The 27,701-nt window shown below is 45.1% G+C and overlaps 1 protein-coding gene and 1 pseudogene across 2 annotated transcripts in view; both read left to right on the top strand.

The window, feature by feature from the left end:
• The window catches only part of ABCC2 (ATP binding cassette subfamily C member 2), a 70,808-nt gene that overhangs the window by 11,271 nt on the left and 31,836 nt on the right, over positions 1-27,701 (top strand). For both annotated transcript variants that reach the window (XM_087862808.1, XM_045784365.2), the window contains 12 exons: positions 9,648-9,773; positions 11,789-11,923; positions 12,140-12,247; positions 12,680-12,735; positions 14,166-14,400; positions 16,286-16,446; positions 17,266-17,443; positions 21,027-21,281; positions 22,471-22,536; positions 25,320-25,457; positions 26,001-26,147; positions 27,561-27,645. In XM_087862808.1, the coding sequence (XP_087718934.1) occupies positions 9,648-9,773; positions 11,789-11,923; positions 12,140-12,247; positions 12,680-12,735; positions 14,166-14,400; positions 16,286-16,446; positions 17,266-17,443; positions 21,027-21,281; positions 22,471-22,536; positions 25,320-25,457; positions 26,001-26,147; positions 27,561-27,645 (1,690 nt within the window). The remainder of the gene's footprint in view (positions 1-9,647; positions 9,774-11,788; positions 11,924-12,139; positions 12,248-12,679; positions 12,736-14,165; positions 14,401-16,285; positions 16,447-17,265; positions 17,444-21,026; positions 21,282-22,470; positions 22,537-25,319; positions 25,458-26,000; positions 26,148-27,560; positions 27,646-27,701) is intronic.
• On the top strand, positions 9,780-11,779 carry LOC123783594 (BOS complex subunit TMEM147 pseudogene; annotated as a pseudogene).

Below are 27,701 nucleotides of genomic sequence, written 5' to 3'. Positions count from 1 at the left end.
TTAGTTTTGTCTGATTGTTTGCACTTCTTCTGTTGGTTACCCTTGTTCCTAAAAATAATCTGCCGCCAATTTTGGACTCTACATCTTGATACCCCTTGGTGTAAAATGAGAGAATTCGTGGCCCCACATTTCTTGGATCTGAAGAAGATCCTCAAATAAAATTTTCAGAGAGAGAGCAACAGTAAATAAAGTCTCAAAATCCTTGCTTTCTGAAAACGTTCATCTGGATATGGAATGCTACCCTCAAAAACATTTTGTTTTAACTCTGAAGATGTTGTTATATTGCTCCCCAACATCCCGTGCTCCTGAGTTCTCTTCTGTAGAAGGTTTTATCCTCTTTATTCTTGATGTCCTGAAATTTCATGAGAGTCTCTTTACATAGGTCTTTTCTCATCCAATGGGCTCGATGCTTTCAACCTAAGGACTCATGTCTTTCTTACCTCTGAGAAATTTTCATATATTATTCCTTTTACTTCCTTTCCTCCAATTTTGAAATTCCATCTCTTCAGAACTTCCTTTAGGTGGATTTTGGACACTGATTTTATTTTCCTTCTCAACTTCTCTCTCTCTTTTTAAAATTTCTTTTTTTCTTTTCACCTATATTCTGAGATATTCCCCAGGTTCTTTTCTTTCAGTCATCCTAAAGAGCCTTTGTTTTCAAAATCACGGGTCTGATTTCTAAGAATTATTCTTGACTTCTGAATATACCTTTTTTTAAACGTCAACCTATTAATGAGTGCAATGTCTTCTCAAATCTCTCTTAGGACATTAATTTTAAAATAATTTTAAAGTGTCTTCTGTTCATTTAATAATTTGTTTTATCCCACAGTCTGTTGTTCTGTTTAATTATCTTGGCTATCTTCTTTGCCAGTATTGGTTTTTCTCAACCTTCTTGTGGTTATTAGTGTTCTTTTTGCATTTATAAGCAAAGGACTAAGTTAATGAATATATGTGACTGAGTAGACCCCTCCGCCATTCTGTAAGTCAGCTCCCCCAGCAGGCCTTTGAGCTCTGAGTCCTGGACTCCCGTGGGGAGCTACTGACTTCTCCCAAGAGCAGTAGCCCGTGCTGGACTTCTCCAATCTTACTGCCTGCCGAATGAAGACTAGTTTACTCTGGGGCACCAAGACACACGCGATCTTCTCATTCCTCCTCAGGAAAAGCATTCAGCTTGTTTAGAGAATACTTCTGTTTTAGCCTGGTTGCGGGGGGGTGGTGTGGTGGCAAATAGAGTTGCAATGATGAGTTGGAAGTGGGGGAAACGAAGTGATGGGCATAACTGTACCAGTTCTGTGCACAGAACTTCAATTAAGGCTCTGATTGCTGTCCTTTTTTCTCAGTCTAACTCTCAGCTGGGGCTGACTACAAAGAATGGATTTCTGTCAGTGAAAGATCTCACCTGCAAGTCATAACCTGTTAGGCAAGACAATAAGGAATTGATTCTCTTTACATAATAAGACCAGAGGCAGTGCAGCCCCAGGACTTACTACTTTAGAAGCTCAGCAACTTCAGCAGATAGCTGATTATTTCCATCTTTTTTCTGATCAGCTCAGCCTGTCAAGCCTGTTATTAAGCTAGCACATGATGGCAGGATGGCTGCAACCTCTCCAGGTATCACACCCTTAAGTCAGTGTCCAGAGGCATAAAGATAGCAGGAGCTCCTATATGTCACTTAAAAATTATAATCTACATACCATAAAACTCACCTGTTTAAAGTGTACGTTCCAGTGGTTTTTAGTAGACTCACAAAAATGTGTGACCATCACCTCTGTCTAATTCCAGAATAGCTTCATTACTCCAAAAAGAAGGTCAGTTCCTATTAGGCAGTAACAACCCATTCCCTTCCCCTCTCATCTCTCTCTCCTGATCCCTAGCAACTACTAATCTACTTTCTGTCTACGGGTTTGCCTATTCAAAACATTTCATATAATGGGATTATATACCATGTAGCCTTTAGCGCCGGACTTATTTAACATAGCAAACTGTTTTCAAGTTTTCCTCATCTTTTTTTAAAAGATTTTTATTTATGAGCAAGAGAGCGAGAGAGGGAGGGAGCACAAGTGGGGGGAGGGGCATAGGGAGAGTGAGAAGCAGACTCCCCACGGAGCAGGGAGCCTGATGCAGGGCTGGATCCCGGGACCCTGAGATCATGCCCTGAGCAGAAGGCAGACGCTTAACTGACTGAGCCACCCAGGTGCCCTGTTTTCAAGTTTTATACATGTTATAGCATGAATCAGTACTTCAGTCCTTTATTATTATCATTGTGGTAAAATACACAGAACATGAAACTGACCATTTCAACCAATTTAAAGTGAAAGATGCAGTAGCATTAGATGCATCTACAATGTCGTGCAACCATCACCGCTATCCAGTTCCAGGACTTTCCATCACCCCAAGTGGAAACTTTGTATCCATTAAACAATCACTTCCCATGCCCTCCTCCTCTTAACCTCTGGAAACCTCGAACCTGCTTTCTGTCTCTATTTAGGTCTAGTCTGGATATTTCATATACAAGTGCAGTCATACAATAGGCAGCCTTTTGTGTCTGGCTACTTTCATTTAGCATTATGTAGTCAAGGTTCATCCATGTGACAGTATATATCAATATCCCATTCCTTGTTATGGCTAAATAATATGCCATTGTATAGATACAGCCTATCGTGTTTATTTGGGGTGGACGTAGATTTTCAGTTTTCTTAGGTATGTACTTAGGAGTAGAATTGCTAAGTCATGTAATGCTGTTTGATATTTTGAGGAACTGACAAGCTGTTTTCCAAAGTGATTGTCTCCTTTAAATCCCTGCCAGCGGCGTATGAAGGTTCTAGTACTTACTCATCCTCACCCGTGCTGGCCATTGTTCGTCTTTTCAGTTACGGCTATCCTAGTTGGCGTGAAGTGGGTGACTCTCTTATTATGGTTTTGACTAATGATGTTGAGCGGCTTTTCATATACCTTCTTAGGAAAAAAAGCTATTCTTTAAATAAACTCTTTGCCTATTTTTTAGTTGGGTCATTTGCGGTTTCTTTATTGTTGACGTGTAAAGGGTTCTTTATATATTCTGGATCTATGTATCACTTTGCTCAGTGAGGAAAACCTTTCCCAGAGTCCCCACAAACTGGTCCCCACAAGCTGTCCCCCAGTTCTCTTTGGCCAGAATTGTGTTGCATGCCCATGGCCAAGGCAGTAACAGGCCAGGAGAACGGGACCATCATGATTAGTTCTAATTCACCTCATGGGGTTGGAGCTGGGTCCAGCTTCCACCTGAGCACGTGGCTGAGTGGAGTGGGGTAGATATTTACGAAAAAGGGGAGGGGTTCTGTTAGGAAGAAGAGAATGGCTCTGAGTAGGCAACTGTACCAGTCAGGGTCACAACAGGAAACAGGTGTCTGAGGCCAAATAGGATAATGCGAGAAGGTTGTTTTTACAAGGGGACCTGGAACTTAGCAGCCAACTGTTACCACTCCAGGCTTGAAGGGACGAGGATGGAGGGTGAATCTGGGACAGAGGGAAGATACGCAGCAACCAGTAATGTCTGTTTCCGGCTCCCCTTTCCCTGCTGCCTTTCCTTCTGGGCTTTCGGCCGTGGTTTTCTCTGCTCTTTTTCCTGTCACTATTGACATGTTTGCTTTCTGTCTTCTAAAACTTTTCTGGTCTACTGATCTTGCCCTTCTCCATTCAGATTCTCAGGGCCGTTATGGATTTATTACTTGGGTACCTCTTTACCAGCAGTTCAAAGGGGTGGAGAGGGATGGGAGATAAATATACTCAATCTGGTATCTTGAACTGGAAACTCCTTTTTCTAGGCATATTTTAAAAATGTAATTAAACTCTTTGCAAATGCAATTTTGTAGTCTATGCTTTTCATTTAAGATGATATAAAAAGCATTTCCCATTGTTAGTAACATTCTTAAACATAATTTTGATGACTCCTGTAGGCATGCTGACAACACAGACTCCATCTTTGGCTCTTCATCTTGTTCTCTTTTCTGGCACAGATGGGTCCACTTTAGCCTCTGGTGCACAGATGGCGGCACTTTATTTTTTATTTATTTTTTTTAAAGATTTTATTTATTCGACAGAGATAGAGACAGCCAGCGAGAGAGGGAACACAAGCAGGGGGAGTGGGAGAGGAAGAAGCAGGCTCACAGCGGAGGAGCCTGATGTGGGGCTCGATCCCATAACGCCGGGATCACGCCCTGAGCCGAAGGCAGACGCTTAACTGCTGTGCCACCCAGGCGCCCCTGGCGGCACTTTAAGTAGCGACCCTATGACCTCACCACCAGCCCCTCGCTCTATAAGAGCTGGGGATGAAGGTCCAGATAGTCGTGGAGAATGGGGAGGAAGGTGGCGGAGCATAGCTGTGTGGTGCCTTGGATTGCCCACCCGTCTGTCCTCTGGCCCCTGTCAGTAAGTTACCCTGAATCAAATTCTGTGTAAATGGTTTAGAGGTGCTTCCTTCATTTTCTTCCATATTAAAGTGCCTTCTCAGACTGGAAGAAACACTACTGACTGTTCCTCCAGCTTCTAACAATTGGCTTAGCTTGTAGGATACAAAAAAGGAAACAAGCATGGGTAACCGGGCTGTGCTAGGGGAAAGCCGGCTGTCCGTGGGGGAAAGCCCAGGTTGGCCAGCTATCTCCACGTGGGGAGACTTGGCCAGGTTTGGGGGTTTGTTTTTTTTTTTTTAAGATTGTATTTATTTGACCGAGAGATAGAGAGCACAAGCAGGCAGAGCGGCAGGCAGAGGGAGAGGGAGAAGCAGGCTCTCCACTGAGCAGTTAGCCCTATGTGGGGCTTGTTCCTAGGACGCTGAGATGATGACCTGAGCCAAAGGCAGCCGCTTAACCGACTGAGCCATACAGGCACCCCTTGGCCAGGTGTTTTGGGGCATTTTGGACCAGCTTGTGAGTATGGGGATGCCTCAGGCGCCTCCCAGGGAGAGTTAACTATCCTATTCTCCATGGTGGGGGGTGGAGAAGAGAAGTGCCCTAGGGAGTGTCAGCTATCCTATTCTCAAAGGTGGGCTCAAGGGTGTGGAGAAGAGAAAGTGTGTGAGCTATTGCAGTGGTAGCTTGGCCATGGATTGGTGCCACACACCAGGCCATGGAATGGGAATCCCAAGTAAGGAGAGAACTCTAACAGACCAGAGAAGTGTTGGCTTTGGAAAAGGACGCATGAGCCGCATGTGCCTCCAATACCGACATTAAGTCTGAAAGAATTCAGCGTCAGAAGGAACGGTTAGAAATCAGGCTGGCAAAGGTGCGTGGGCACAGACCGGCGTGCACTGAAGTGAGACTATTGTATCTGGAGAGAACTGGGCTCCTAAAGCTTGGGATCCTGGGGTAAGGACTCCTCTTTGATTCAAACAAGGACTTTTTGTGTGTGTGGTTAAAAAGGAATCTTTATTTTTACAAAATTAAAAACATAAATGATATTTACAAGCATCTTAAATACCAGCTTGTAGTAGTTGACATTTCCGAATCCTTTGAAATTGAGTTTTCCATAAGCTTTTATTTATTTTGAGGAGGGGGAGGGGCCGAGGGCAAGGGAATGAGAATCTTAAGCAGTCTCCATGCCCAGCACCCAGCAGCCATGGGGCTCAGTCTCACGACCCTGAGATTATGACCCGAGCTGAAATCAGGAGTCTGACGCTTGACCGACTGAGCCACCCAGGTGCCCCAAGTTTTCCATAGTCTTTTAAAATACAAGACTATTCATCCACTTCAGTGAGTTACCAGTTTTCATTTCCACCATTTCAAAGGGTTTTTTTTTTTTTTTTTCCAAATTGTCCATAGAGTAGTCATTCAAAAAACGATACAATGCACTGGGGAGGACCAAGAGGAAATTCCCACTAGCCAGAAAGCGACTGAGGGAATATTCTGCAACTAAATTAGTGGTGCTAAGGAGCCATTTTAAGCAAAAGGGCTGAGGTGGGGGTGGCAGCTCGCGTGTTATGACTCTGAGATACTGGGAGACTAAAGGCCGCTGAGGGCATAGTGCAGGACTTTAGTCAATCTGTCCTTGGCCCTATGATTAATCAACACAATGCTACAGTAGCTGCTATGGTGACTGACTTAAGTGAAACCAGGAGAATCTGTCCGAAGGGAAATCAGTGATGCTTATTTGTAGAAGTTCACTAAGAATGTTTTACTTGCAACACGACACCACTGGAATGATTCTTTGTAATACCGAGGCCCTGGCTGGAGTGTCCTATTTGAGAGAGACCTGCATAGGCTCAGATATGACCAGACGGCTTGAAGGAACTGAGGTTGACTTTATGGAGTGGATGAATGTCCGTTGCAGGGGGGGATCAGCCTGGTACCTTCCATAGAGGGCTCCTGGGAGCCTTACCAGATAAGTAAGAAAGGTTACTTCCTGGCATGTTCACAATATTTTGGGGAACAGAAGAAGTAACCCAAATCTATAAGCATTGAAGAGGAGTTAATAGCAAATATTTGGCTTGGCTCTTGGCCTTGAAAGGTGTTAAAGGCACAATCTGAAATTCCTTATGAAAAGTTCCAGCAGGGGACCCTGGGTGGCTCAGTCAGTTTAAACATCTGACTCTTGGTTTCCGTTCAGGTCATGATCTTGCGGTTGTGGATCAAGCCCCGTGTTGGGCTTTGCGCTCAGTGCAGAGTCTGCTTCAGATTCTCTCTCTCTCTCAAGTGAATAAATAAAATTAAAAAAAAAAAAGTTCCAGCAGACCAAACTTGAACTTAAATGGCCAGCCACTATTCTTTCTGTACTTACGTAAATAGGCCAAGTTTGTTAAAACTGGAGTTAGTTTATAAACAACTTAGTCTTAACTTGACTGCCTTTGAGGGTGATTTTAGAGAGGGGAAAAAAATGTTTCAGTAACATACCTTTATGGCTATTAGATTCTAGTTCTGATTGTCCTTGAATGTTTATTGTTTACCTATAAAACTAGCCTGGATTCTGAACTACTCTGGTTTCCTGTATATCTGGCCGATTTTCTATCTGATTGCTTGCACACTATGGGTCTGACTTTGAAAGCCCACCTGCAGGACTGCCTCCTGAAATGACTCCACTCACTGTTTAACTGAACTGACCTAATCAACCCTGATGTGAAATGTAGAATAAGATGCTACGACCACCCGTGAAAGTTCCAAAATAATGGTTCTGTGAAGGGCGGGGGTTCAACTTACTACTAGGGAATATCTTTAATTGGATGTAAGGCTGCTTCATTCTTCAAATTCTGATCTACACCCCTTTTCAGCAGGAAGAAGCTAGAGTGGTTGTCACCCCTATCTCTCCAGAATGAGGCATGATGAAAAGTCAGGGGGGGTATTGGTTCATGGGGCCAAAACAGCTACTGGCTTATTGCTGAAATAAGGTTTGCCATGTCTATTGCCCATAAAGCATTGGTCTCATGGGCTTAGCGTTGCTGATGTTCCCTCCTGTGGCATCAGGAAGTGTCTTCCTGTCATGGGCTACCTCTTAGGTAGCTTCAACTGTTGGGTCTGAGGAAAGGACCTCTTTACCGGGCCGGGGGGATCTTGGGTTGCTGTTTGTATTGCTGCTGTGACCTAGGAAAGCAAGTCACCTCTTACAATCTGGCTCTAAGGTCATCTGAAGAATGCTGTGCAAAGACTGTGAAGGACATAAAGACATTGAGGATGGGTTGTAGGAGTGCAGACAGCACTGACTCCATCTTTGGCTCTCCATTTGTTCTCCGCTGTGGCTACTTTAGATAACTAGCAGAAAGCCATTCTGGTGCACAGATAATACCACTTCAGATAACTACCCTCTGACCTCACCAGCATGCCCTTCGCTCTATGAAAGCTGGAGCTGAAGGTCTGGATGGCTGTGGAAAGTGGGCAGGGGAGTTTGGGGTGGAAAATAGCTGCATAGTGCCCTCTGTTGTGCATCCACAGCCTACCTGATTACCCCTGTGGGTAAGTTAACTGAATAAAACTGTAAATGGTAGACAGTGGCTCATATTTTTCCATATGAAAACAATATCAAACTTTTTGACATTTGCTAAGCAGTTAAGTGAAAAATGGTAAAACGTTATAATTTGAAATTGCACTAATTATCAGGTTAAGCATCTGTTCCTGTGTTTAAAAGCCATATGTTTTTCCATTTTATGCCTTTTGCACTGGGTTGTTTGTTTTCATCTTAAAATGCTTTGTAGGAGTTATTTATAATGTAAATTGTTCTTTTTGATATGGATTTGCTCAGTATATTTCTAGTCAATGTGTAGGAGTTTCACATATGGAAGCCTGTGGCCAGGCCTGCTCTTCTTCCATGGCCTGGGGAGCTGTTAGTATTCTCTTCACCTGTGCCTCAAGTCCTGGACTGGATGCTTTGGCTCCTCCTTGCTCCAGTTTACTCCCAATTTACCTAAAGGCAAACAGATGTTACCATTTCAAAAGCTGTTATTTTTTTTTCCAGATAAAACCTCAGTCTCATGTGAGAAAACACAATCTAGTATATTATGTACTTGAGAAATGCATTCTATCAACATGTCTTTGACTTTATGCCTCGCTAATCACACTAGTCCTACTACAGATACCCTCATCTCCCTCGTCGGTTGGTTTTCATTACAAGCAGCCCAGTATTTCTGCCTGAACCACTCTGGATGAAAGAGACCCAGAATGAGTAGGGATGGATGGATGGGAGTTGAAGGGATGGGGGTAGAGGAGATGGTCCTAAAGATCCTCCTTTTGAGGGCTAAGATGCTGGTGGGCCTCCTCAGTGGAAGTAGTAATTTTTCATCCTGATGGGTGGGGGTGATTCTTCAGAGTAATACAATGTGTAGCATGTTTTATGAACTCCTAGGACAAATATTGATTGGCTTGGAGTCCTCCTAGGGTGACAGAGTCAGTTGTTCACAACATTAGCTTCAAATCTTGTCTGGGGAAGAGGCTGGGAATAATCAAGGAAAGGGAAGATGACCAAGGAAACTGGAAATCCCAATTGGGGTAAGGGGGTTCCCTTTTTAAATCTATTTTTGTTACCTATTGCTGTATAACTCCAGAACTTAGCAATTAAAAAAAAAAAAAACAACCCCACACATGGATCAGAAATTTGGGAGCCGCGTATCTGGGTTCTACTTCAGGGTCTCTCATGGCATTGCAGCTGATATGCTAGCAGAGACTAAAGTCCTCTGAAGGCTTGACTGGGACTAGAGCATCTAATTCTAAGATAACTCCCTCACATGGCTGTCGCAAGAGGCCCCAAGTGGATAGATCTCTCCATAAAGCTATTTGAGTGTCCTCACGATGGCACTAGTAGCTTTCCCTGAAATGAGTGATCTGAGAGAGAGAACAGGGAAGCCATATTGGTTTGTTTTGTTTTTTTACTTTCAACTACATTCTATCCTTTAGAATTGAATCACTAAGTTAAGCTCACACTCAAGGGAAGGGGTACCAGGATCTACTTTTTGAAGGGAGGAATATCACACTATTTGTGAACATAGTTTAAAACCATCACACTCAACATTCCTCAGAAACCTCCCCTAGCATACATTGAACTTCATTCCGTCACTTGAACTACATGTGTTCATTGATGCCGGAAGTATTTCTTGTGTTCTCTGAATCCCCGCATACCATCTTTTTACCTGTTAGGAACCATTCTATTCTAAAGCATGGTATCCTCTCAACAGTGGTCTTTTTCCTTCTCAGGTGCTTGTTGGGTTTCTTCTTATTCTAGCAGCCATAGAGCTGGCCCTTGTACTCACAGAAGACTCTGGACAAGTCACGGTTCCTGCCATTAGATACACCAATCCAAGCCTTTACCTGGGAACATGGGTAAGGCCTACCCCCACTCCTGCCCTGTTTATCCTCTTCCTATTCATAGCTATCTAGTTGAAATGTACTCTTTTGGGGGTAAAATTAAGTCCAATTTCATCTACCTTTTTGAGGGGCCTATGATGAGGCAAAGCTTGGTTGAAATGGGGTTGAATCAAATTTTAGTTTTGTATATTCTTTTGAACACTAACTTACAGATCCTTCTCCCTGGCATAAATACTAGCTTTGGTGCCTAAGATATGTATCTTATGCCCTCCTATCTTTCCATCTAATAATTATATGTGAGTGGGTGCCAGGCCAGCTGAGGCAGAGACCCGTGCTCTGGCAGGCCCAGGAGGTCAACACCATGACCCTGTTTCACTGCTGGAATGGCTTCACCCTGGCCCACTTCCCCTACTTCATCACCTACAAACGCTGTGGCCTGAGTACGTTGCCTTCCAGAAGTGTGTGCAGGCCAGGGTCACCTACCTCTTCATGCGGCTGTGCAAGATGCTATTCCTAGCCATGTTTTTCCCACCTGGGAAGGCGGCATCTATGACTTCATTGGGATGTCATGAAGGTCAGCGTGCATGTGGCGGACTTGATAGGCCTAAACCTTCTCACGTCCTGGAATGTACACAAGGGGGAGTACAAGATCATGCTTGTTGCCCTGGGCTGGGCCACGGGCACACTGATTGTGTCGCACTGCATCCCATCTGAGTTAGAACTCAGGGCATTGAGTTTGGAAGTACACCAGAAGAGCATGGACTCCAGCATCAGTCTGGTCCATTACATCATCTCATCCGCCCAGGTCTGGATGATAACACGCTATGACCTATACCATACTTTTCAGCCAGCATTTCTCCTAGTGATGTTCCTTAACATCTATGAGGCCTTTATCATGGAGATCTTCGTCCACCTTTGTTCCCTGGGCAACTGGACAGCAATGTATGGCCCTGTATGTCACCGCTGTCAACATGCATTCCTGGGCTTGGTGTCCCACACATTCATACACCCTTTCCCTGCCCCCAGGCTTCAGTGTTTGGAAAGTAAAAAACAAATATACACATACACATATGAAAGCCAAGTTTCTTTAGGTAAAGGAATTTCTAAATGTAAATATTGTTCTTAAATTAACTAATAACTCATCAATGGATCACTGAGTCTAGAGTTGTTTGTATAAACTCAATAACAGAAACTGCTCACTCTCCTGCAGGCTCGGTTTTTGCAGAGGCCTGCACAGTGTTAACAACTGAATTAGTTGCTACCATTTTAAAAGCAGAAGAGGCCATGTAACTATTTGGATTGCTAAACTTTCTAGAAAACTCAGAATGCCCTGTACCTATGGGCCTGTATCCCCGTAGGGCAGTGGTCAGCCAGCACGGGGCCAATCATGTGCCTCTCTTCCCAATGCTGTGTTTAGTGATGGCGTGTGGGGGCTTGAAATCCACCACGGTGGTAATATCTATACCACAGAAATTAATAAACTGCTACTAATCATGGCTTGGTTTTCAGAATGCTAGTTTACAAACTCTGCACTGAGGCTAGGAAACCAACATTTAATTATACTTAAGTGAGATGTTACAAGGCAAGTTTTTTTTATAGCTTAGTTTGATGTTCTCGGAAAATCACATTGACAGCTCACACCTGCCCAGCAGGAACTGCCCCCCAGGTGGACCCCTGCAGTGCCTGAAATTAACTTCCTTGGGTCTTGAAAAGACTTTTCTGGCTTCCAAAGTAACTCCATTAAATGCAGAAGGTGACCCTCTGTGTTCCTGGCTAACTCCCCACCCAAGTGTGTTGGGGAGATGAAGTGGGGAAGGGAGTTCCAGGAAGAGCAGGACACCCTAAAAGAGGAGGTTGGGTTGTATCAGGAAGTCTACAACTTGGTTATTTGTGTGTTTTCTGCTTAGCCAGATTAGTTCTAACAATCTCCTCCTTTAACCCACCATTCTTCTCCTGTCTCTCTTGCATCTTTCTTGCCTCTTGTCCTTGGTGACAGTATTTTTCAGAACTTGATGTGAATTTCTCTCTAGCTCCTGGTTTTGCTGATCCAACACAGCAGACTGTGGTGCATGCAGAAGGATTCTTGGTTCCTGTCCCTGTTCTGGATTCTCTCAATACTCTGTGGCGTTTTCCAGTTTCAGACTCTGATCCGGATACTCTTGAAGGTAAGGAGGAAAGAGAGAGTGACTTGATAGTGGTGAGCAACCTCTCAGTCAGTGAATGGCCTACAGTCCGTTGAACTACGGGATAGAATTGTGTTTAGGGGGTTTGATGATCGGCTTTAATGACAAGCATTGACCTATGTGGGCCATTTAGACTTAATTTGGAAAAAGGCTCATTTTCTATGTTTGTTGTTGGGTTTTTTTTTTTCTTCCCCATAGGGCAACAATTCTAACCTGGCCTATTCCTGCCTGTTCTTCGTCAGCTATGCACTGCAGATCCTGATCCTGGTCCTTTCAGCATTTTCAGAAAAAGATGCCTCCTCAAATGTGAGACTCTAAATGCGCCCACCTCGTGCATTATTTCACTGGATGGTACTTGGACACATGTAACTTTGAGATGCCTAAGCCTCATGGAGGTCCCACGAGCCCAGAATATAGCCGTGTGGACCATTTATGGCTTAAGGAAATCGAGAGTGGCTAGCATATGGAAATTCTCTTACAAGTGGGGAAATACCTCTGCACTGACCCACCAGCCTTCAGCATGGACAATTCATTCATCTATCTATGCCAGAAAATCTGACTGTTTTACTGGTGACTTTAGGGTCTCCAGATAAACCTATGATGTCCAGTCCATTTCAGTCTTATGTCTACTTTTTAGCATAACATTATATCTAGGAAAATCAGTTTCTGATTTTAGAGTTCCACAGAGTTCCTGTTTCAAGTTGATTTACTTTTTGATTTTTTGTGTGTGTCTTGCAGAATCCATCATTCACAGCCTCGTTTCTGAGTAACATTACGTTTAGCTGGTATGACAGGTAGGAAAAGCCTGGAGTGTGGGTTGTCCATATCCCTACTCCCTCATTCTTCTGAAAGTGATGGAAATCTTAATTTTAAAAATGCTTCCTGAGGTCTCCATTTCTCCTCTACTTAGAGTCCGAGATTAACTTAGTAGATGTATTTATTTCAGACTAGGATGTGGAGGAGAGGATGGAGGGGGTTTGCTCTTGGTGGCCTGGGGGTTCCACAGGGAAAAGGAAGGACGTTAGGAAAAAGGTGGAAGGATAAGAAAAGGGATGTTTGATGAGAGACTATGGACTATGAGAAACAAACTGAGGACTTCAGAGGGGAGGGGGGTGGGGGAATGGGATAGACCAGTGATGGGTAGTAAGGAGGGCACGTATTGCATGGTGCACTGGGTGTTATACACAACTAATGAATCATCGAGCCTTACATCGGAAACCGGGGATGTACTGTATGGTGGCTAACATAATATAATAAAAAATCATTTAAAAAAAAAAAAAGAAAAAAAAGAAAAGGGATGTTTGGGCGCAGGCAGTGTGGCACGATCTGAAGGCTAAGGGAGGAACCAGCTGGCCCGGGCTACCAAAGGGTCTGCAGCAAGCACTCCTGGCCTTTGTAGTCCATGAACCCCTTGGCAGGCTGGGACTGCCTGGGGATCCTTTCTCAGATAATGTTTTCAGTGCCTAAAGAAAAAGACACAGGATTACAAAGGAAACCAAATATATTGAAATATAATCACTTAAATATTAAAAAACCCACAAATTTGTGACGTAACAAGTGCTTCTTTACAAATGTGTTAAATAACAACATGTAGTGATCTAGCAATGGGGCTGATAACGACCACGATTTCGAAGTAGCAATGAGTGTACACGCACCATGAAAACACTGTGACGTCTCCTGGTGTCAAAGGAACAGGCACAACCGTTTACAAGTGTTTGGTTGCCACCGTTCATGTTATACGGAAAGGCTAGATTTCAGTTAGAAGCTAGTGAAAACAAAGATGTCATTTATTTGGTATCCATGTTCTCAAACACCAGGTTGATGGGCCCTGATCTAGAGACAGAGTGTAGAGGAGGCCGCCAGGGCTGCTCAGTTCCTTAAGGGCATCATGAAGGCCCCTCAGGGAGATGCCAGAGTGGCAGAGAGGCAGCCAGTGTTCAAGGAGGAACGAGCAGGAGGACGTGATGCTCTTTTGGCTTTCAATTCAGCCGCGCTGCTCCTCTGACCCTTGTCCTTGTCGTATTCCACGGTCCATCACCTCTCCTATCAGTTTTCTGCCCTCCCCACGCCTCTGTCACGTTTAAAGGGCCAGGAGATGGAGCAGTGGGCCTCTGTCCCTCCGTCTCAGAACTGGGGGTGGAGGGCAGGTTCTGACAGAAGCAGCAAAGGGACTGCCCCTGACCCAGCCTGTAGGGTCTCAGCCTGTGGATCGCTCTGGTTCCAGCACTGTTATGAAAGGCTACAAGCAACCTCTGACTCTTGAAGATGTCTGGGATGTCGATGAAGAGATTAAAACCAAAGCGCTGGTCAGCACGTTTGAAAAACATATGGTAGGAGAGCTGCAGAAGGCCAGGAAGGCGCTCCAGAGACGGCAGCGGAGGAAGGCCCAGCGGAACACTGGAGACGGGCCACATGGCTTGAACAAGAATCAGAGTCAAAGCCAAGATATCCTTGTCCTGGTAACTTCCCCATGAGTGTCTGTGTGAATGTGCTGTAGGTTTCAGGCAGGAGGATAGCCGTGTCCTAGCGATTCTGTCCGTATGTTTTGATAGCCGTGTATACATTGCAGTGTGTTTTATGTTATTTGTAGTGTTTATAATACTAATAATACCTTAGTGATGGATACATTTGGGTAAAATGTGCCATTTTCTCTCCTTTGGGGTATATTTGAAAATTTCTATAATATGTCTTTAAAAATAGAAAAATATGCCTTAGCATTTCCAGAATGTGCACTTCAGTGGGCTTTAGCGCCAGCAGCTAACTCACTCACTTATTCACTCAAAAGTATTAAGTACCAAGTGTTAGACTAGTCTGGGTACTGGGTACAAGGAATAGCCTGTAAGAGTCCTCTTCAGAGAGCTGCAAAACAAATAATAAACCAATACATGTTACTCTTTGAGAGTAATACATGCTGTTAAGAATGTATAAAACACGCTAATGTCTTTGCAGTGAAATGCCTTCAGGGTCCTAGGAGAGACTTCTCAGAGGAGGTGTCACTTGAGCAGAGATCCAAAGTCTGAGCAGAGTCCACCTAGGGGACCATCAGAAGCAAGTGTAATCCCGTCCAGGGGAGCAGAAGTGTGAGGCCGAGGAGGACACATTTAGTTTGTTCGGAGAACTGCAAGAAGGTCCTGGGGCATGGAGAGAGAGGCTGGGGATGGGGGGTGAGATGAGCTCAGGGTGGTGGACAGGGACTGTGCTGTGTAGACCCTTGAGGACCATGGTAAGGAGTCTGGGTTTTATTCTATGAAGGATGGAAAGCCAGTGGAGGTTTTGAACAGGAGAGTAATGGGATGGAAGGTTGGGGGGCAAGAGTAGAAGCTGGGAGGCAGGCTGGGGCAGTTGCCCCCTGCAAGACACTGATCAGATGAGATCTCAGTGACAAAATTACAAGAGGATGTCACTGGTAGAAAAACCTGGAAACTAAGGCTGAAAAGCTGAATTTGGGGCCTGATGGGACCCTGGAGAATGTAATGAAGAGGCCAGATCCCAGGAAAGAGGAAGAGGCTGGTGAGTGAGCGGTAATGCCCCCCCATACTAGATTCCTGGGGCCTCCCTCACAAAGTGCCACTAACTGCACGGCTGAAAACGAATGTATTGTCTCACAGGTAGGAAGCCAGAACTCCCAAATCAAAGTATCAGCAGAGCCACACTCCTTCCAAAACCCATAGGGGAGAAGCCTTCCTTGCTTCTGTTGCCTTCTAGTTTGGCTGTGGTGTGGCCTGTGGAGGCATCGCTCCACTCTCTGCCTCTGTTCTCACCTGGCCGTCTTCTCTCTGGCTCTGAGTCTCTTCTCTTTTAAAGACACCAGTCCTTTCGGACTAGGGCCCACCCTAAGGACCTCATCTTGATTACATTGGCAAAGTCCCTGTTTCCAAATCAAGGCACATTCGGAGGTACTGGAGGTTAGGGTTTCAACATCTTTTGGGGGGACATAATTTAACCCATGACATCCCACCACAGCCACAAGCAAGAACAAACGAAAAGGCTCTGGGTATCAAAAATACGTATTATCGTGTTCACACCCTCGACTCTCCGAGATTACCCTGCAAGCCCCCCACTTAGCATCTACTCTTTGTTTCTTTTATGTGGTATTCTCACCAGCTTAGGTGTCTGATTGTCTGGTTTTCTCACCCCAAGTAGATTAGGAGTATCAGGGCTGGGAAGGGGAACCAGTGACGGCAACTGAAAGTGTGGATGGTGACCAGGCAGTGAGAAGACCAAAACCTGTACAGAGAAAGCGATAGGACTCAGGGGCTTAACACTCTGGAGCTGAGCAGTGTGAGACAAAGTTTTACATGGCATGGCTCTGTAAGCACTGTTGTTATTTGGTTTTATACCTAGGAAGAAGTTAAAAAGAAAAAAAAGTCTGGGACCACAAAAAACTTTCCCAAATCCTGGTTGGTCAAGACTCTCTTCAAAACTTTCTACATCGTTCTCTTGAAATCATTCTTCCTGAAGCTGGTGCATGACCTCCTCATGTTTCTGAATCCTCAGCTGCTGAAGTGAGTCCTGGGCCTTGGCTATCCCTTCAGGGCCCCGTCTGCCGCTCTCCTCCTTGCTGGCCCCTTGGATGTGCAGGCAGGAGCTTAGTATTAAATTCCCATTGTTTAAAATGCTGATAATAATCTTCCACCTTATCGCGTTGTGTTCATGAAAAGCACAAGGCAGTTTTCAAGATCTCAAATGCTAGGTCTTCTAGCTTTCCTCTTTTTTACATCCCTTCCCTCCCAGGAAGCCAGATACTTGTTAGGCACTCTTGCTAAACAGAACTGATATGGGAGGAGCCCTGCCCAAGGCGCGGGCAGCACAATGCAGGAGAGCCTTGTCCCTGGTGTCTGTAACCCCATCTCTACAGCCGCAGCCTTCGGTGAGAGGTTCAGCATAATCGTGACAAGACTTCACAGTCTGCTAGAATCTATGGAATGAATTCTCCTCTAGGGGAAGGTCTAACTCGCATTGGATACCTGTCTTAATTACTTTTTGGGCTTGCGTGGTCCAAGAACAAATCCCCTTCTCCCATACAACCTCTTTTACCAGCGGGTGGGCAAGGCAGGGCCACAGCATTGCAGCGGCAGGTGTAAGGAGCATTTCTTTCCTTATCCCTGCTCACAGCCGTGGGTCACCAACTCGAACCTCCTGCTGCTAGCCCTGCAAGCAAGAGCACCGGCCCAGCTGTGGAGCTCAGGTCTTCCAATGGCTTTGGACAATTCTGGTCACTTTTGTTAACTGCGGGGCGAGGTAGGGTAGCTGGCTGTGCATGAGGAGTGTGAAGAGTCCTTGGAGACATGATGGGTATCGCTGACTTGGTTTTGTTTTGGCAGATTGCTGATCTCCTTCGCAAATGACCGAGGCACGTATATATGGACCGGATATCTCTACTCAGTCCTCTTCTTTGTTGTGGCCCTCATCCAGTCCCTCTGCCTTCAGGGCTACTTTCAGATGTGCTTCAAGCTGGGCGTCACTGTACGGACAACCATCCTGGCGTCCATATATAAGAAGGTGAGTGGAACGCGTCAGACCTCACTGAAGAAAATCCCCTTAAATGTGAACATTTATTCCAAGATTGAGAAAATTTTGATGGAAATGACAACTGATCTTCACCCTTGATTCTGACTAACCAGATAGCCTCCTTTTGGATTTTCCTCTGCAAATTGTGAAAAGTGGATTCACAGACCTAGGGCGCGTGTGTGTTCAGGGGACACGGGGGAGGGTGCACTCTAGAGGAAAGCTGGCAAGGTGCTTTCTGCCCAGGATCTGCCTTTCAGCCTTGAAGGCTTGCGTACCTGTCCCTCTTGACAAAGTGAGAACACCTTGGAAAAGAATGTAAGATCAGAGTGTTCCCTTTGGCGGCACGTATATTGAAATTGGAAAGAATGTGAGATCAGAAAAGCTGACCCATGGAAAACTCTTAAAACCACCAACATTTAAACTGGATGCTACATGAAACTGGGTCCATAAGACTTGGTGCATCCATCTCGGTTACGGTGTTGCCATAGACTAGAAAGCTCTATGGGCCAGGGCTCCATCTCCCCAGATCCACTTTTGCCTAGAGACTGCTTTTTCTAGTCTTCAGCATCTGCCACCCCTTCTCTGCCTGAGTCCTTTTTTCATTTTGTAAACACATGCTGTCTGGTTACTGAGTTCTGCAGACCTAGGAACTTTCCCACTTCTTTATGATGATTGTGCTAATCTTCCCTCTGACATGTTGCTTTTAATTAACTTTCTCAGAGCCGTTGTATTTTCCTCGCATCCTAGATACCAACGTGAAACCTCATTTTGTCCCTCATTTGTCCCAATCCTATATCAATAAAAAAATAAAAAGAAACGAGAATAGGATAGTTACCATCAGTGGCCACAAGTCTGAGGGAAAAAATTCATACATGAGGAGATAGGACTTTTTATAGAATAGAACATTAAACACCAACTGCCATTCCTTCCTCTTTTTTGTACCACTAGAGTGTTCCATCATAATGATTTCTCTGTTATGGTTCCTGGTTTTCTCCTTTGCATTTGTCTTTTTATTTTTTTAATTTTTTATTATGTTAGTCACCATACTAACCAGTACATCATTAGTTTTTGATGTAGTGTTCCATGATTCATTGTTTGTGTATAACACCCAGTGCTCCATGCAATACATGCCCTCCTTACTACCCATCACCAGCCTATCCCAGTCCCCCCCCCCCGAAGCCCTCAGTTTGTTTCCCAGAGTCCATAGTCTCTCATGGTTCATTCCCCGTTCTGTTTACCCCACCTTCATTCTTTCCTTCCTTCTCCTACTGATCTTCCTGCTATTTCTTATGTTCCATGAATGAGTGAAACCATATGATAATTGTCTTTCTCTGCTTGACTTATTTCACTTAGCATAATCTCCTCCAGTCCCGTCCATGTTGCTTCAAATGTTAGGTAATCGTTCTGATGGCCGAGTAATATTCCATTGTATATATGGACCACGTCTTCTTTATCCATTCGTCTGTTGAAGAAACAACAAATGTTGGAGAGGATGTGGGGAAAGGGGAACACTCTTACACTGTTGGTGGGAATGCAAGTTGGTACAGCCACTTTGGAAAACAGTGTGGAGGTCCCGTAAAAAGTTAAAAATAGAGCTACGCTATGACCCAGCAATTGCACTACTGGGTATTTACCCCAAAGATACAGACGTAGTGAAGAGAAGGGCCATATGCACCCCAATGTTCATAGCATTGTCCACAAGAGCTAAATTGTGAAAGAAGCCAAGATGCCCTGCATTTGTCTCTTAAAACTAATGTGTCATTGTCTTCCGTGGGCAGATGTTGACTCGTCCAGAGACCCAGACAGGTAGTCCAAAATGTCTTTAGATCAAAAGTCTGGTCAAGTCTTTTGAACTCCTGGGTAGCCTCACACGGGAATTTGTCTTCCCCCCAATATTTAATCCCCTTATTTCTTTTGGAGATGATGGATTTCTGCTTGTTTGCAGGAATCGGGGTCACTAACCAGGCTTTCTCAGCCATTTCTGTGAATGTACACTTTTACAGTTACGGGGATTCATTCCCACTATTTTTGATTCTTAATATATTCCAAGTTTTGCAACTGTTACAATCCATAAAGAATTTGTAAAATGGAACCCTTAATAAGACTTTCATTCAAATAAATATTGCTACTGAAATAGAATTTAAAATTTCATGTGTTTAGACAATGCTTCATTTATGAAATGTAGTGAAACATTTTTTTATATCCATTTTTCAATTCATGGCCCTGTGAAGTAACTGCATTATCCCTGTTTTACAGAGAAGTAGGCTTAGGTCATTTCAATGCCTACAATCACATAGCCAGGTCTTGCCCTCAGATAAGGGCTGTTGGCACTAAATTAATGTCTTTTCTACTGTACTGAGATTTTATTGAGAAGAGAAAAATGATGACCTTGAAGGGTAATTAGTTTGTTTGGCTTTTTGGTTTGTTTTGGGGAGGAGGGTGTTTGTTTTTGCTCTCCCATACCAAAGGGGAGACATAGTGTTGGACTGATTTCTCTAAAACCTTGGTGGCCTAACATTTGGGGGAATTTCCCTCATTTTACTGTATAACTAAGAATCCTGTTATGTTCCAAAGAAGCATGTCTTGGTGGATCAAGGTGACAGTAGAGCTTCTAGGACGAGGACGGGGGTGTATCCCTAGTCCGTACACTATCTTTTGTGGGAATGAGAAGGCTCTCCTTCCTCCAGGCAGACGTAGCCCATGCCAGGTGGTGGTTTGGTGAGCATGGTGTGAACTGGTTTCAGTGCCCCAGCGCCAAGTCCCTTGGCCGGGCGCCTTTGTGCAAGGCGTTGTTGTAAGTGAAAGACCTGTGGAGATCAGTCATTTGATCTAACATGAAAACAGGAGTGCATGCTAAATGATTCAGCATCTAGATATTGCCCGCACACTCCTGACAATAAGCAAATTGTTTTGCTTCAAAATCATGAACCCTGCTTTCCTCTTCATCCTAAGATCTGTCCTTCTTGGAAATGGTTGCAGCTTCCTCATAAGAACATGGCTCCAAATAATATTGCCGCATCCCCAGTCTGAAGGGCCAGAATCAATACGTGATTCCTCCCTTCCTGCCATCCTTCGGTATCTGATGCCCTACTGTGTGCCATGTATTACAGTAGTGAAATGAACGGATGTAGTCCCTTATCCACAGAGTTTACATCTGGTGAAGTAGAAAAATGAAACAATTATAGTTCAGTGTGATGAATGTAATGACAGAGGTAAGCCCAGAATGTTCTGGGAGTACATAGGAGGTACCGGCATCTAACCCAAACTCAGGAGTCCGGGGAAGTCTTCTCAGAATAAACTTCTAAACACTCAAGAGTAGGAATTTTCTGAGCAAAGAAATGTGTGTGTTGGGGAGGGGGTGGCAAGGGGTTCAGGGAGGTTGGAATAACCTGAAAGAGTAGTCAAGAATGAAAGAACACCGTGTGATTTGGAGGCAAGAAGGCAGAGCCCCTGGGAAAAGTTGTGTCCATATGGAGCCCATCCTTCTATTGTGTCCTCACTTCCTGAGTTTCCTTTTTGCTCCCCATTATCCTTGGCCTTGCCCAAAAATCACAATTCCAATCTTTTTCTTTAGGCGCTGACCCTGTCCAACCAGGCCAGGAAGCAGTACACCATTGGAGAAACAGTGAACCTGATGTCTGTGGATGCCCAGAAGCTCATGGATGTGACCAGCTACCTTCATCTGCTGTGGTCAAATGTTCTCCAGATTACTTTGTCTATCTACTTCCTATGGGCAGAGCTGGGACCCTCTGTCTTAGCAGGTGTTGGGGTGATAGTACTCCTAATTCCAGTTAATGGGATACTTGCTGCCAAGAGTAGAGCTGTTCAGGTAAAGAAACCGAGTCACCCTGGGGATATACACGCCTTCCTCAAAGTCTAAAGTCTTTGGCTTACTCTAACTGTTGAACGTTTGGGCAGGCAAAGCTGATAGAAGAGTTCCACCATCCCACATGAACGTGGCTTTCTCTATCTTCCCTTTTCATCTTTTGGCCACTCTTAAGGTTTATATACTCCATCTTAATTCATCTGAGAGGGCAGAGCCTGATTAGAGAGGAGAGATCTGCCCAGGGGCCCTGCACGTCACTCTTCTACCCTGCTTGCCGGGCATCCTTAAAAAAAAAAAAAAAAAGTAATGTCTACACCCAACATAGGGCTCGAACCCACAACCCTGAGATCAAGAGTTGCACGTTCCACCAGTGGAGCCACACATGTACCCCCAGGGCTGTTCTTAGAGTCCTGATGATTGGCCCTGTTTCCCCCATCAAGCAGGACAAACCAATCATGCAGAGCAGAAGCACGAGTGACCCAAGCTGTAAGCCTAACTCCTGGCAGTCAGCCCTACTACTACCAGGGGGCAGGGCTCCCCGTGCACAGTCCTTTGACCTGCCAGAAATCATAGGTTGGGTGGGAGGACTCCGTGGTGTACGTGATATAGTCATTCATTCACTTTGCATTCCTTTAGTTACAAATAATTCTTTTTAAAAGATTTATCGTACGTACTATTCTGGGAACACGGTGCATGTTAGACAAAGCTCTTGCTCCGGCGGAGCTTACATTCTCTTTGGGGTGGAGAGTCAGGCCATCGACAGAAATAAACCAGAAAACTATCAGGTCATGATAAGTACTATGAAGAGAATGAGACAGGGTGCTGGGCTAGCAAGTGAGCGGGTGGTGGTTTTCGATTACAGGGTCAGGGCAGCCTGGTGAGGAGGGTTCCTTTGAGTCCAACTCTGAAGAGCAGGAGCCTGACTGTGAAGGAGTCGGCCTCGGGGAGAACGCCCTGGGGAGAGGGCAAGCCAGGCAAAGCCTGTGGGTGTGGAAATGAACTTCGCACAGTTAAGGATCAGAACGAAGACGGGTGTGGCAGGAGCAGTGGGCAAAAGGGTGGCGGGGAGATGCATCCCGTCACGAGGCACCTCAAGTTCTTACCAAGTGACCTCCACAAATGCCGCCTAGCATTCGTGCCAAATCGGGACCCTCTCACAAGGCAGTGTTTTTTGTCTTACTTTTCCTGGCAGGTAAAAAATATGAAGAATAAAGACAAACGGTTAAAGATCATGAATGAAATTCTCAGTGGGATCAAGGTGAGAAGCTGAGGGGGGCGGCCCTCCGCGTGAAATGGCCGTGTTGGTGGGTTCGAAGCCTCAAGCGGGCCTGGTGGGGGTGGTGGACGCCCCCTTGTGGGCCTGAGGTGTATCACCGGACCCCTGACTGCCCACAAGTCTCCAGGTCTCCGGCTTCTCCTCCTGTTTCCGGCCCTCTTTTGAACCTTGATTTCTGTTTATTTACCTTCGGTGATTTGCTTTGTTTTTATGTTTTGCTGTAGAAATTGTCAAATGCACACAAAAGTAGAGAGAATGATCTGATGAGACCCCATGGGCTTCTCACCCACGTCTAGCAGTTATCAGCACATCTCACTAGTTTCAACTTTGTACCCTCTTCATGCTCTGCTAAATGATATTTAAAGCAGATCCCAGATATCTTGTCATTTCATTCATAAACGCTTTGTATGTGTTTCTAAAAGACTTTATTTTTTAACATAACCACAATACCATTATCACACCTAAAAACAAAAATCAGTCATTTTTTGGTACCATTAAATTTTCCCAATTACCTCATATGTCCTTTGTTTGCTGTAAATTAGTTGGAATACGGATCCAAAAAATGTCCACATGTGACATTTAGATGATAGTACTTTTAATCTACAATAAACTCTTTCCCTTTTTTTAAATCTTTTTTGGTCATATTGGAGAAACCAGGTTGTCTTAGTTCCTGTATTTCTTATAAATTAGTAATCAGATCTAGAGGCTTGATTAGATAGGTTTTTTGGTTCATTTTTGTTTGGTGGGAGTAGGGAGGAAGCCTATTTTCAGGTGGTACTGTGCAGGGGGTCTGGGTGTAGTCAGCCTGATTCACCCCTTACTAGGTTTCTCACCATTATCTCACCTAGAGCAGACCTCTGTGGCCCTGGCGGCACATTTTGACCCCCTGGGAAGTTTGTAAAATCCACTGAGGCTTGGGCCCTAATTCAAACCACGTAAATTAGACTCTCTGGGGTTGAAGCCTAGCCGTATATATATTTCTAAAGGTCCGCCAGTGATTCTAATATGTAGCCAACATCGAAAATGGTCATAAAAGTTCTTGCATCCATTGACGATCATGGCCTCGATCCATTATTTCATTAGGAGTTGCAAAAGAGTGAAAGTTTAATTCTGTCATTCCTTTGGCATTGATTAGCTGGAATTCTATGATGGAGTAGTACCTTTAGTCAACTACTTGGTTACCCTAAAATGAAATTTGTACAGGACAGGCAGGATAAATGCTTATTTCTTTCTCTCTATTGGTCAGCTTTCAAAATAATGCATTTCCTCCTGCAAAGGTCACCAAGAAGTTATTTTTTAATATTTGTATTGTTTGGAATTCAAGGATTTAAGCATTACCCTAAACTTTTTGAAAATGAAACAGAGGACTCTTTTTTTTTTTTGTAATAATTTTTTATTATGTTAGTCACCATACAGTATATCCTTAGTTTTTGATGTAGTGTTCCATGATTCATTATTTGCATATAACACCCAGTGCACCATGCAATATGTGCCCTCCTTAATACCCATCACCAGCCTATCCCAATCCCCCACCCCCCTCCCCTCTGAAGCCCTCAGTTTGTTTCCCAGAGTCCACAGTCTCTCGTGGTTCATTCCCCCTTCTGTTTACCCCCCTTCATTCTTCCCTTCCTTCTCCTACCGATCTTCCTGCTATTTCTTATGTTCCATAAATGAGTGAAACCATATGATAATTGTCTTTCTCTCCTTGACTTATTTCACTTAGCATAATCTCCTCCAGTCCCGTCCATGTTGCTGCAAATGTTGAGAACTCGTTCTTTCTGATAGCTGAGTGATATTCCATTGTATATATGGACCACATCTTCTTAATGCAGTCATCTGTTGAAGGACATCTCGGCTCCTTCCACAATTTAGCTATTGTGGACAAAGCTGCTATGAACATTGGGGTGCATATGGCCCTTCTCTTCATTATGTCTGTATCTTTGGGGTAAATACCCAGTAGTGCAATTGCTGGGTCATAGGGTAGCCCTATTTTTAACTTTTTAAGGGGTCCTCCACACTGTTTTCCAAAGTGGCTGTACCAACTTGCATTCCCACCAACAGTGTAAGAGGGATCCCCTTTCTCCACATCCTCTCCAACATTTGTTGTTTCTTCGGAGGCCTCTTTTTTATTATGTTCAGTTAGCCAACATACAGTACATCATTAGTTGTTGATGTAGTGTTCAATGATTCAGTAGTGGCGTATAACACCAGTGCTCATCGCCACATGTGTTGTTTCTTCGGAGGCCTCTTTTAACTCCCTGAGATTTCTCTACAGAGAGCTCTGATATGCCTCTCGGCTAAATGTAGTAAAATGAAAAGATAGCCCTGGCTTTGAGTTTTGGCTCTAACACTTGCTAGCTTGGGAACTTTGGGCAAGTTAATTAGTTTCTTCAGCCTGTTTCCTTGTCACTAAAATTGGTACAATAATTCTAATAAAACTGGGACTCTCCCTGGTTTGCCCAGAACTTTCTGGGCTTAGTGCTCTGAAAACCCCATGTCCTGAGCAACCCCTTAGATTCAGGCAAACTGGGACAACTGATCACACTAAGGTTGTTATAAGGATTAATTAAGGTATATAAACCGTTTTTGTACATAGTAGGTTGTCAACGAATGCAACCCACCTTTCTATAATCCTACTTTCTAATCTGGATTTCTAACCTCCGTCCCCCATTTTGGAAAACATATCCTAAAATCTGGGTGGGTGAGACCTACCTGGTGTCCTTTTGGGGCAACAACGTGAGCTGTGCTGTTTTCTATCCTCTTAGATCCTGAAATATTTTGCCTGGGAACCTTCATTCAAAAACCAAGTTCATGAACTTCGGAAGAAAGAGCTCAAGAACCTGCTGGCCTTTGCACGGATGCAGTCTGTAATGGTGTTTCTCTTACACTTAACTCCCGTCCTGGTGAGTAACAGGAATCCGTGGGTGGGGTCAGCTTCCCGAAGAGGAAGGTCTGTTCTAGAGAGACACCCCCAGGGCCTGTAGGCCTAACCCTGAAATCCAGGGAGCTCTGCCCCCTCCTCAGCTTCCCCAAACTGCTATTCCTGCCTCATGCCTCCAGCTCTAGTTTCACCGTGGTGTACAGTTTGGCGGTCTGGCAGCCCAGAGCAAGTTTCCAGGACGGTCCACATGAATGTGGTATCCAGGAACGGTTTGCAGAGGAGAGCGTCTTGTCTTGTGGAAGCTGTGTGGGTCTAGAGCGGGAGGGAACACCAAAGTAGGAGCCGGGAGACCCAAACTGTGGTCCCAGCAATACTATTAATTGACCCTGTGACCCCAGGCAAGATATTTCCTCTTCTCTGGGCTCAGCTTTCTCATCTGTAACACAAGAAGGTTGAGATAATCGTCACTAAGGCTCCCTCAACTCTGATACCGTGTTCCCGAGACTTAGCATAAGGCAACTTGAAGCCGTTTAAGAATGAATTCCTCATGGCCTTGCTTTTCCAGGTGTCTGTGATCACATTTTCAGTCTACACTCTGGTGGACAGCAATAATATTCTGGATGCAGAAAAGGCCTTCACGTCCATCACCCTCTTCAACATGCTGCGCTTTCCCCTCAGCATGTTTCCCATGGTGATCTCCACCGTCCTCCAGGTGGGTAAGATCTCTCCCCGCCAACCGCTTACCTCTGCTCAAAAGCCTTACATTCCAGAATGGCCTATCATAGCTCTCTTCTAGCTTCTGCGGGTGAACTTTCAATCAGATTTGCTTGTTCTCTGGAGACCAAGTTTGATCTGAAATGGGGATAACCCTACCAATCTCCTCTACCGCACAGGGAGACAACGGTTGTGAAAGCATTCAGTGAGAGGATGAGGATGAGCCCTGATACATGGAACATTCCTAAGCCCTTTCCCAGCCCAGTTTCCCCCACATTTCCCCAAGGCTTTGGGGTATTATACAGCCTCAGGGAAATAGGGCACGAAGGGAAGGAAAAGGTTTTCTCTGCATGAAGCCATGCGGTGGTCAAACCAGATGTAGTTCTTGAGCCCCAAGCTGTCGGAAACTGAGTTTGGAGTTCAGGAGGCCTCGAATGGGCCAGTGGGAGTGTCAGGGTCCTGAAGAGTGAGCACAGTCAGTGAGCTGGACCAGGTACCAGACCCCAGGAGCGTATGCACAGGGCAGGTGGCAGACTAGATGGAGTACGGTGATGTGCATGGACCCCAGGGCTGGCTGGCTTCAGGCCACGTGGGAGGTAAGAATGACGAGTTTAGACTTCCGCATGCTGGAGGGTGTTAAGAAAGGCTGATTGGGTTGATAAAGAAACAGCAGGCTCTTTAGATTCAGATTGTTTCTTACATGGAGCACGAAAGCAAGATCAGCAGCGGTGCCCGCTCCCTGCATTCTCTGTCTCGCGGTTTGACCCTGACATGAAATGGGCCAGCTGACCACGCACCACGGGCCGTGGGGCGCTCCCCCCGTGTCTGAGACACTGACCCACGCGGCAGCTGCCCTCAGAGGAGGGGGGCAAGGCAGAGAGTCTACCACTTCACGAGAACCCAGGTGGCAATGAGAAACTGTCTCATGACAGGTTCCCTGGGAATAGGGAGGCAACAAGTGAGAAATGTCCTTGTAAAAGTTCCTGGGCATCCTCCCAAGTTCTCATGTTTCAAGAGACCATAGGTGTTCTGCCAACGTTTAAGTCAGCTGCAGTTTAAACCTGGCCTATGTGGACATTTGTAAGGTCGCTGGGGTGCTTAGAAGAAGGCAGAAGACAGTTTGTGGAACTGGGTCCAAAGATTGGAGAGATGGCAGTAAAGTTGGCCCCCGAGTTTTCTAAAGGGCTGAAGCAGAACACCTTAATCACCCTCTGTCTCCCGAGGGTGGGGAGTGGCAGAGTTTTTGGTGGGTGTCCAGAAGTTCCAGGCATGGCACACGGCGAACCATCTGCGAGACGCCTGGCAAGGTGACTCTGCTTCCACATCCAGGGCTGATGACAAAGTCAAAATCCTCTCCCTGCTTGTGCTTGCCATTGGATATTCTATTCAGATCCTGTGTGTCCCTCTCTAGGCCAGTGTTTCCAGAGACCGGCTAGAACAGTACTTGGGAGGGGATGACTTGGACACATCCGCCATTCGACATGACTGCAATTCTGGTAACAAATTCTGAAGTTGCTCCCCAAGCTGCTCCACGGCGCAGGCGCTGGCACCT

Source organism: Ursus americanus, chromosome 6 (assembly GCF_024610735.1).
Source record: "Ursus americanus isolate L20-20 chromosome 6, mUrsAme1.1.p, whole genome shotgun sequence".
Lineage (NCBI taxonomy): Eukaryota > Metazoa > Chordata > Mammalia > Carnivora > Ursidae > Ursus > Ursus americanus.
Note: the sequence above shows the minus strand (reverse complement) of the source record. Positions and strands in the feature narration are given on the sequence as shown.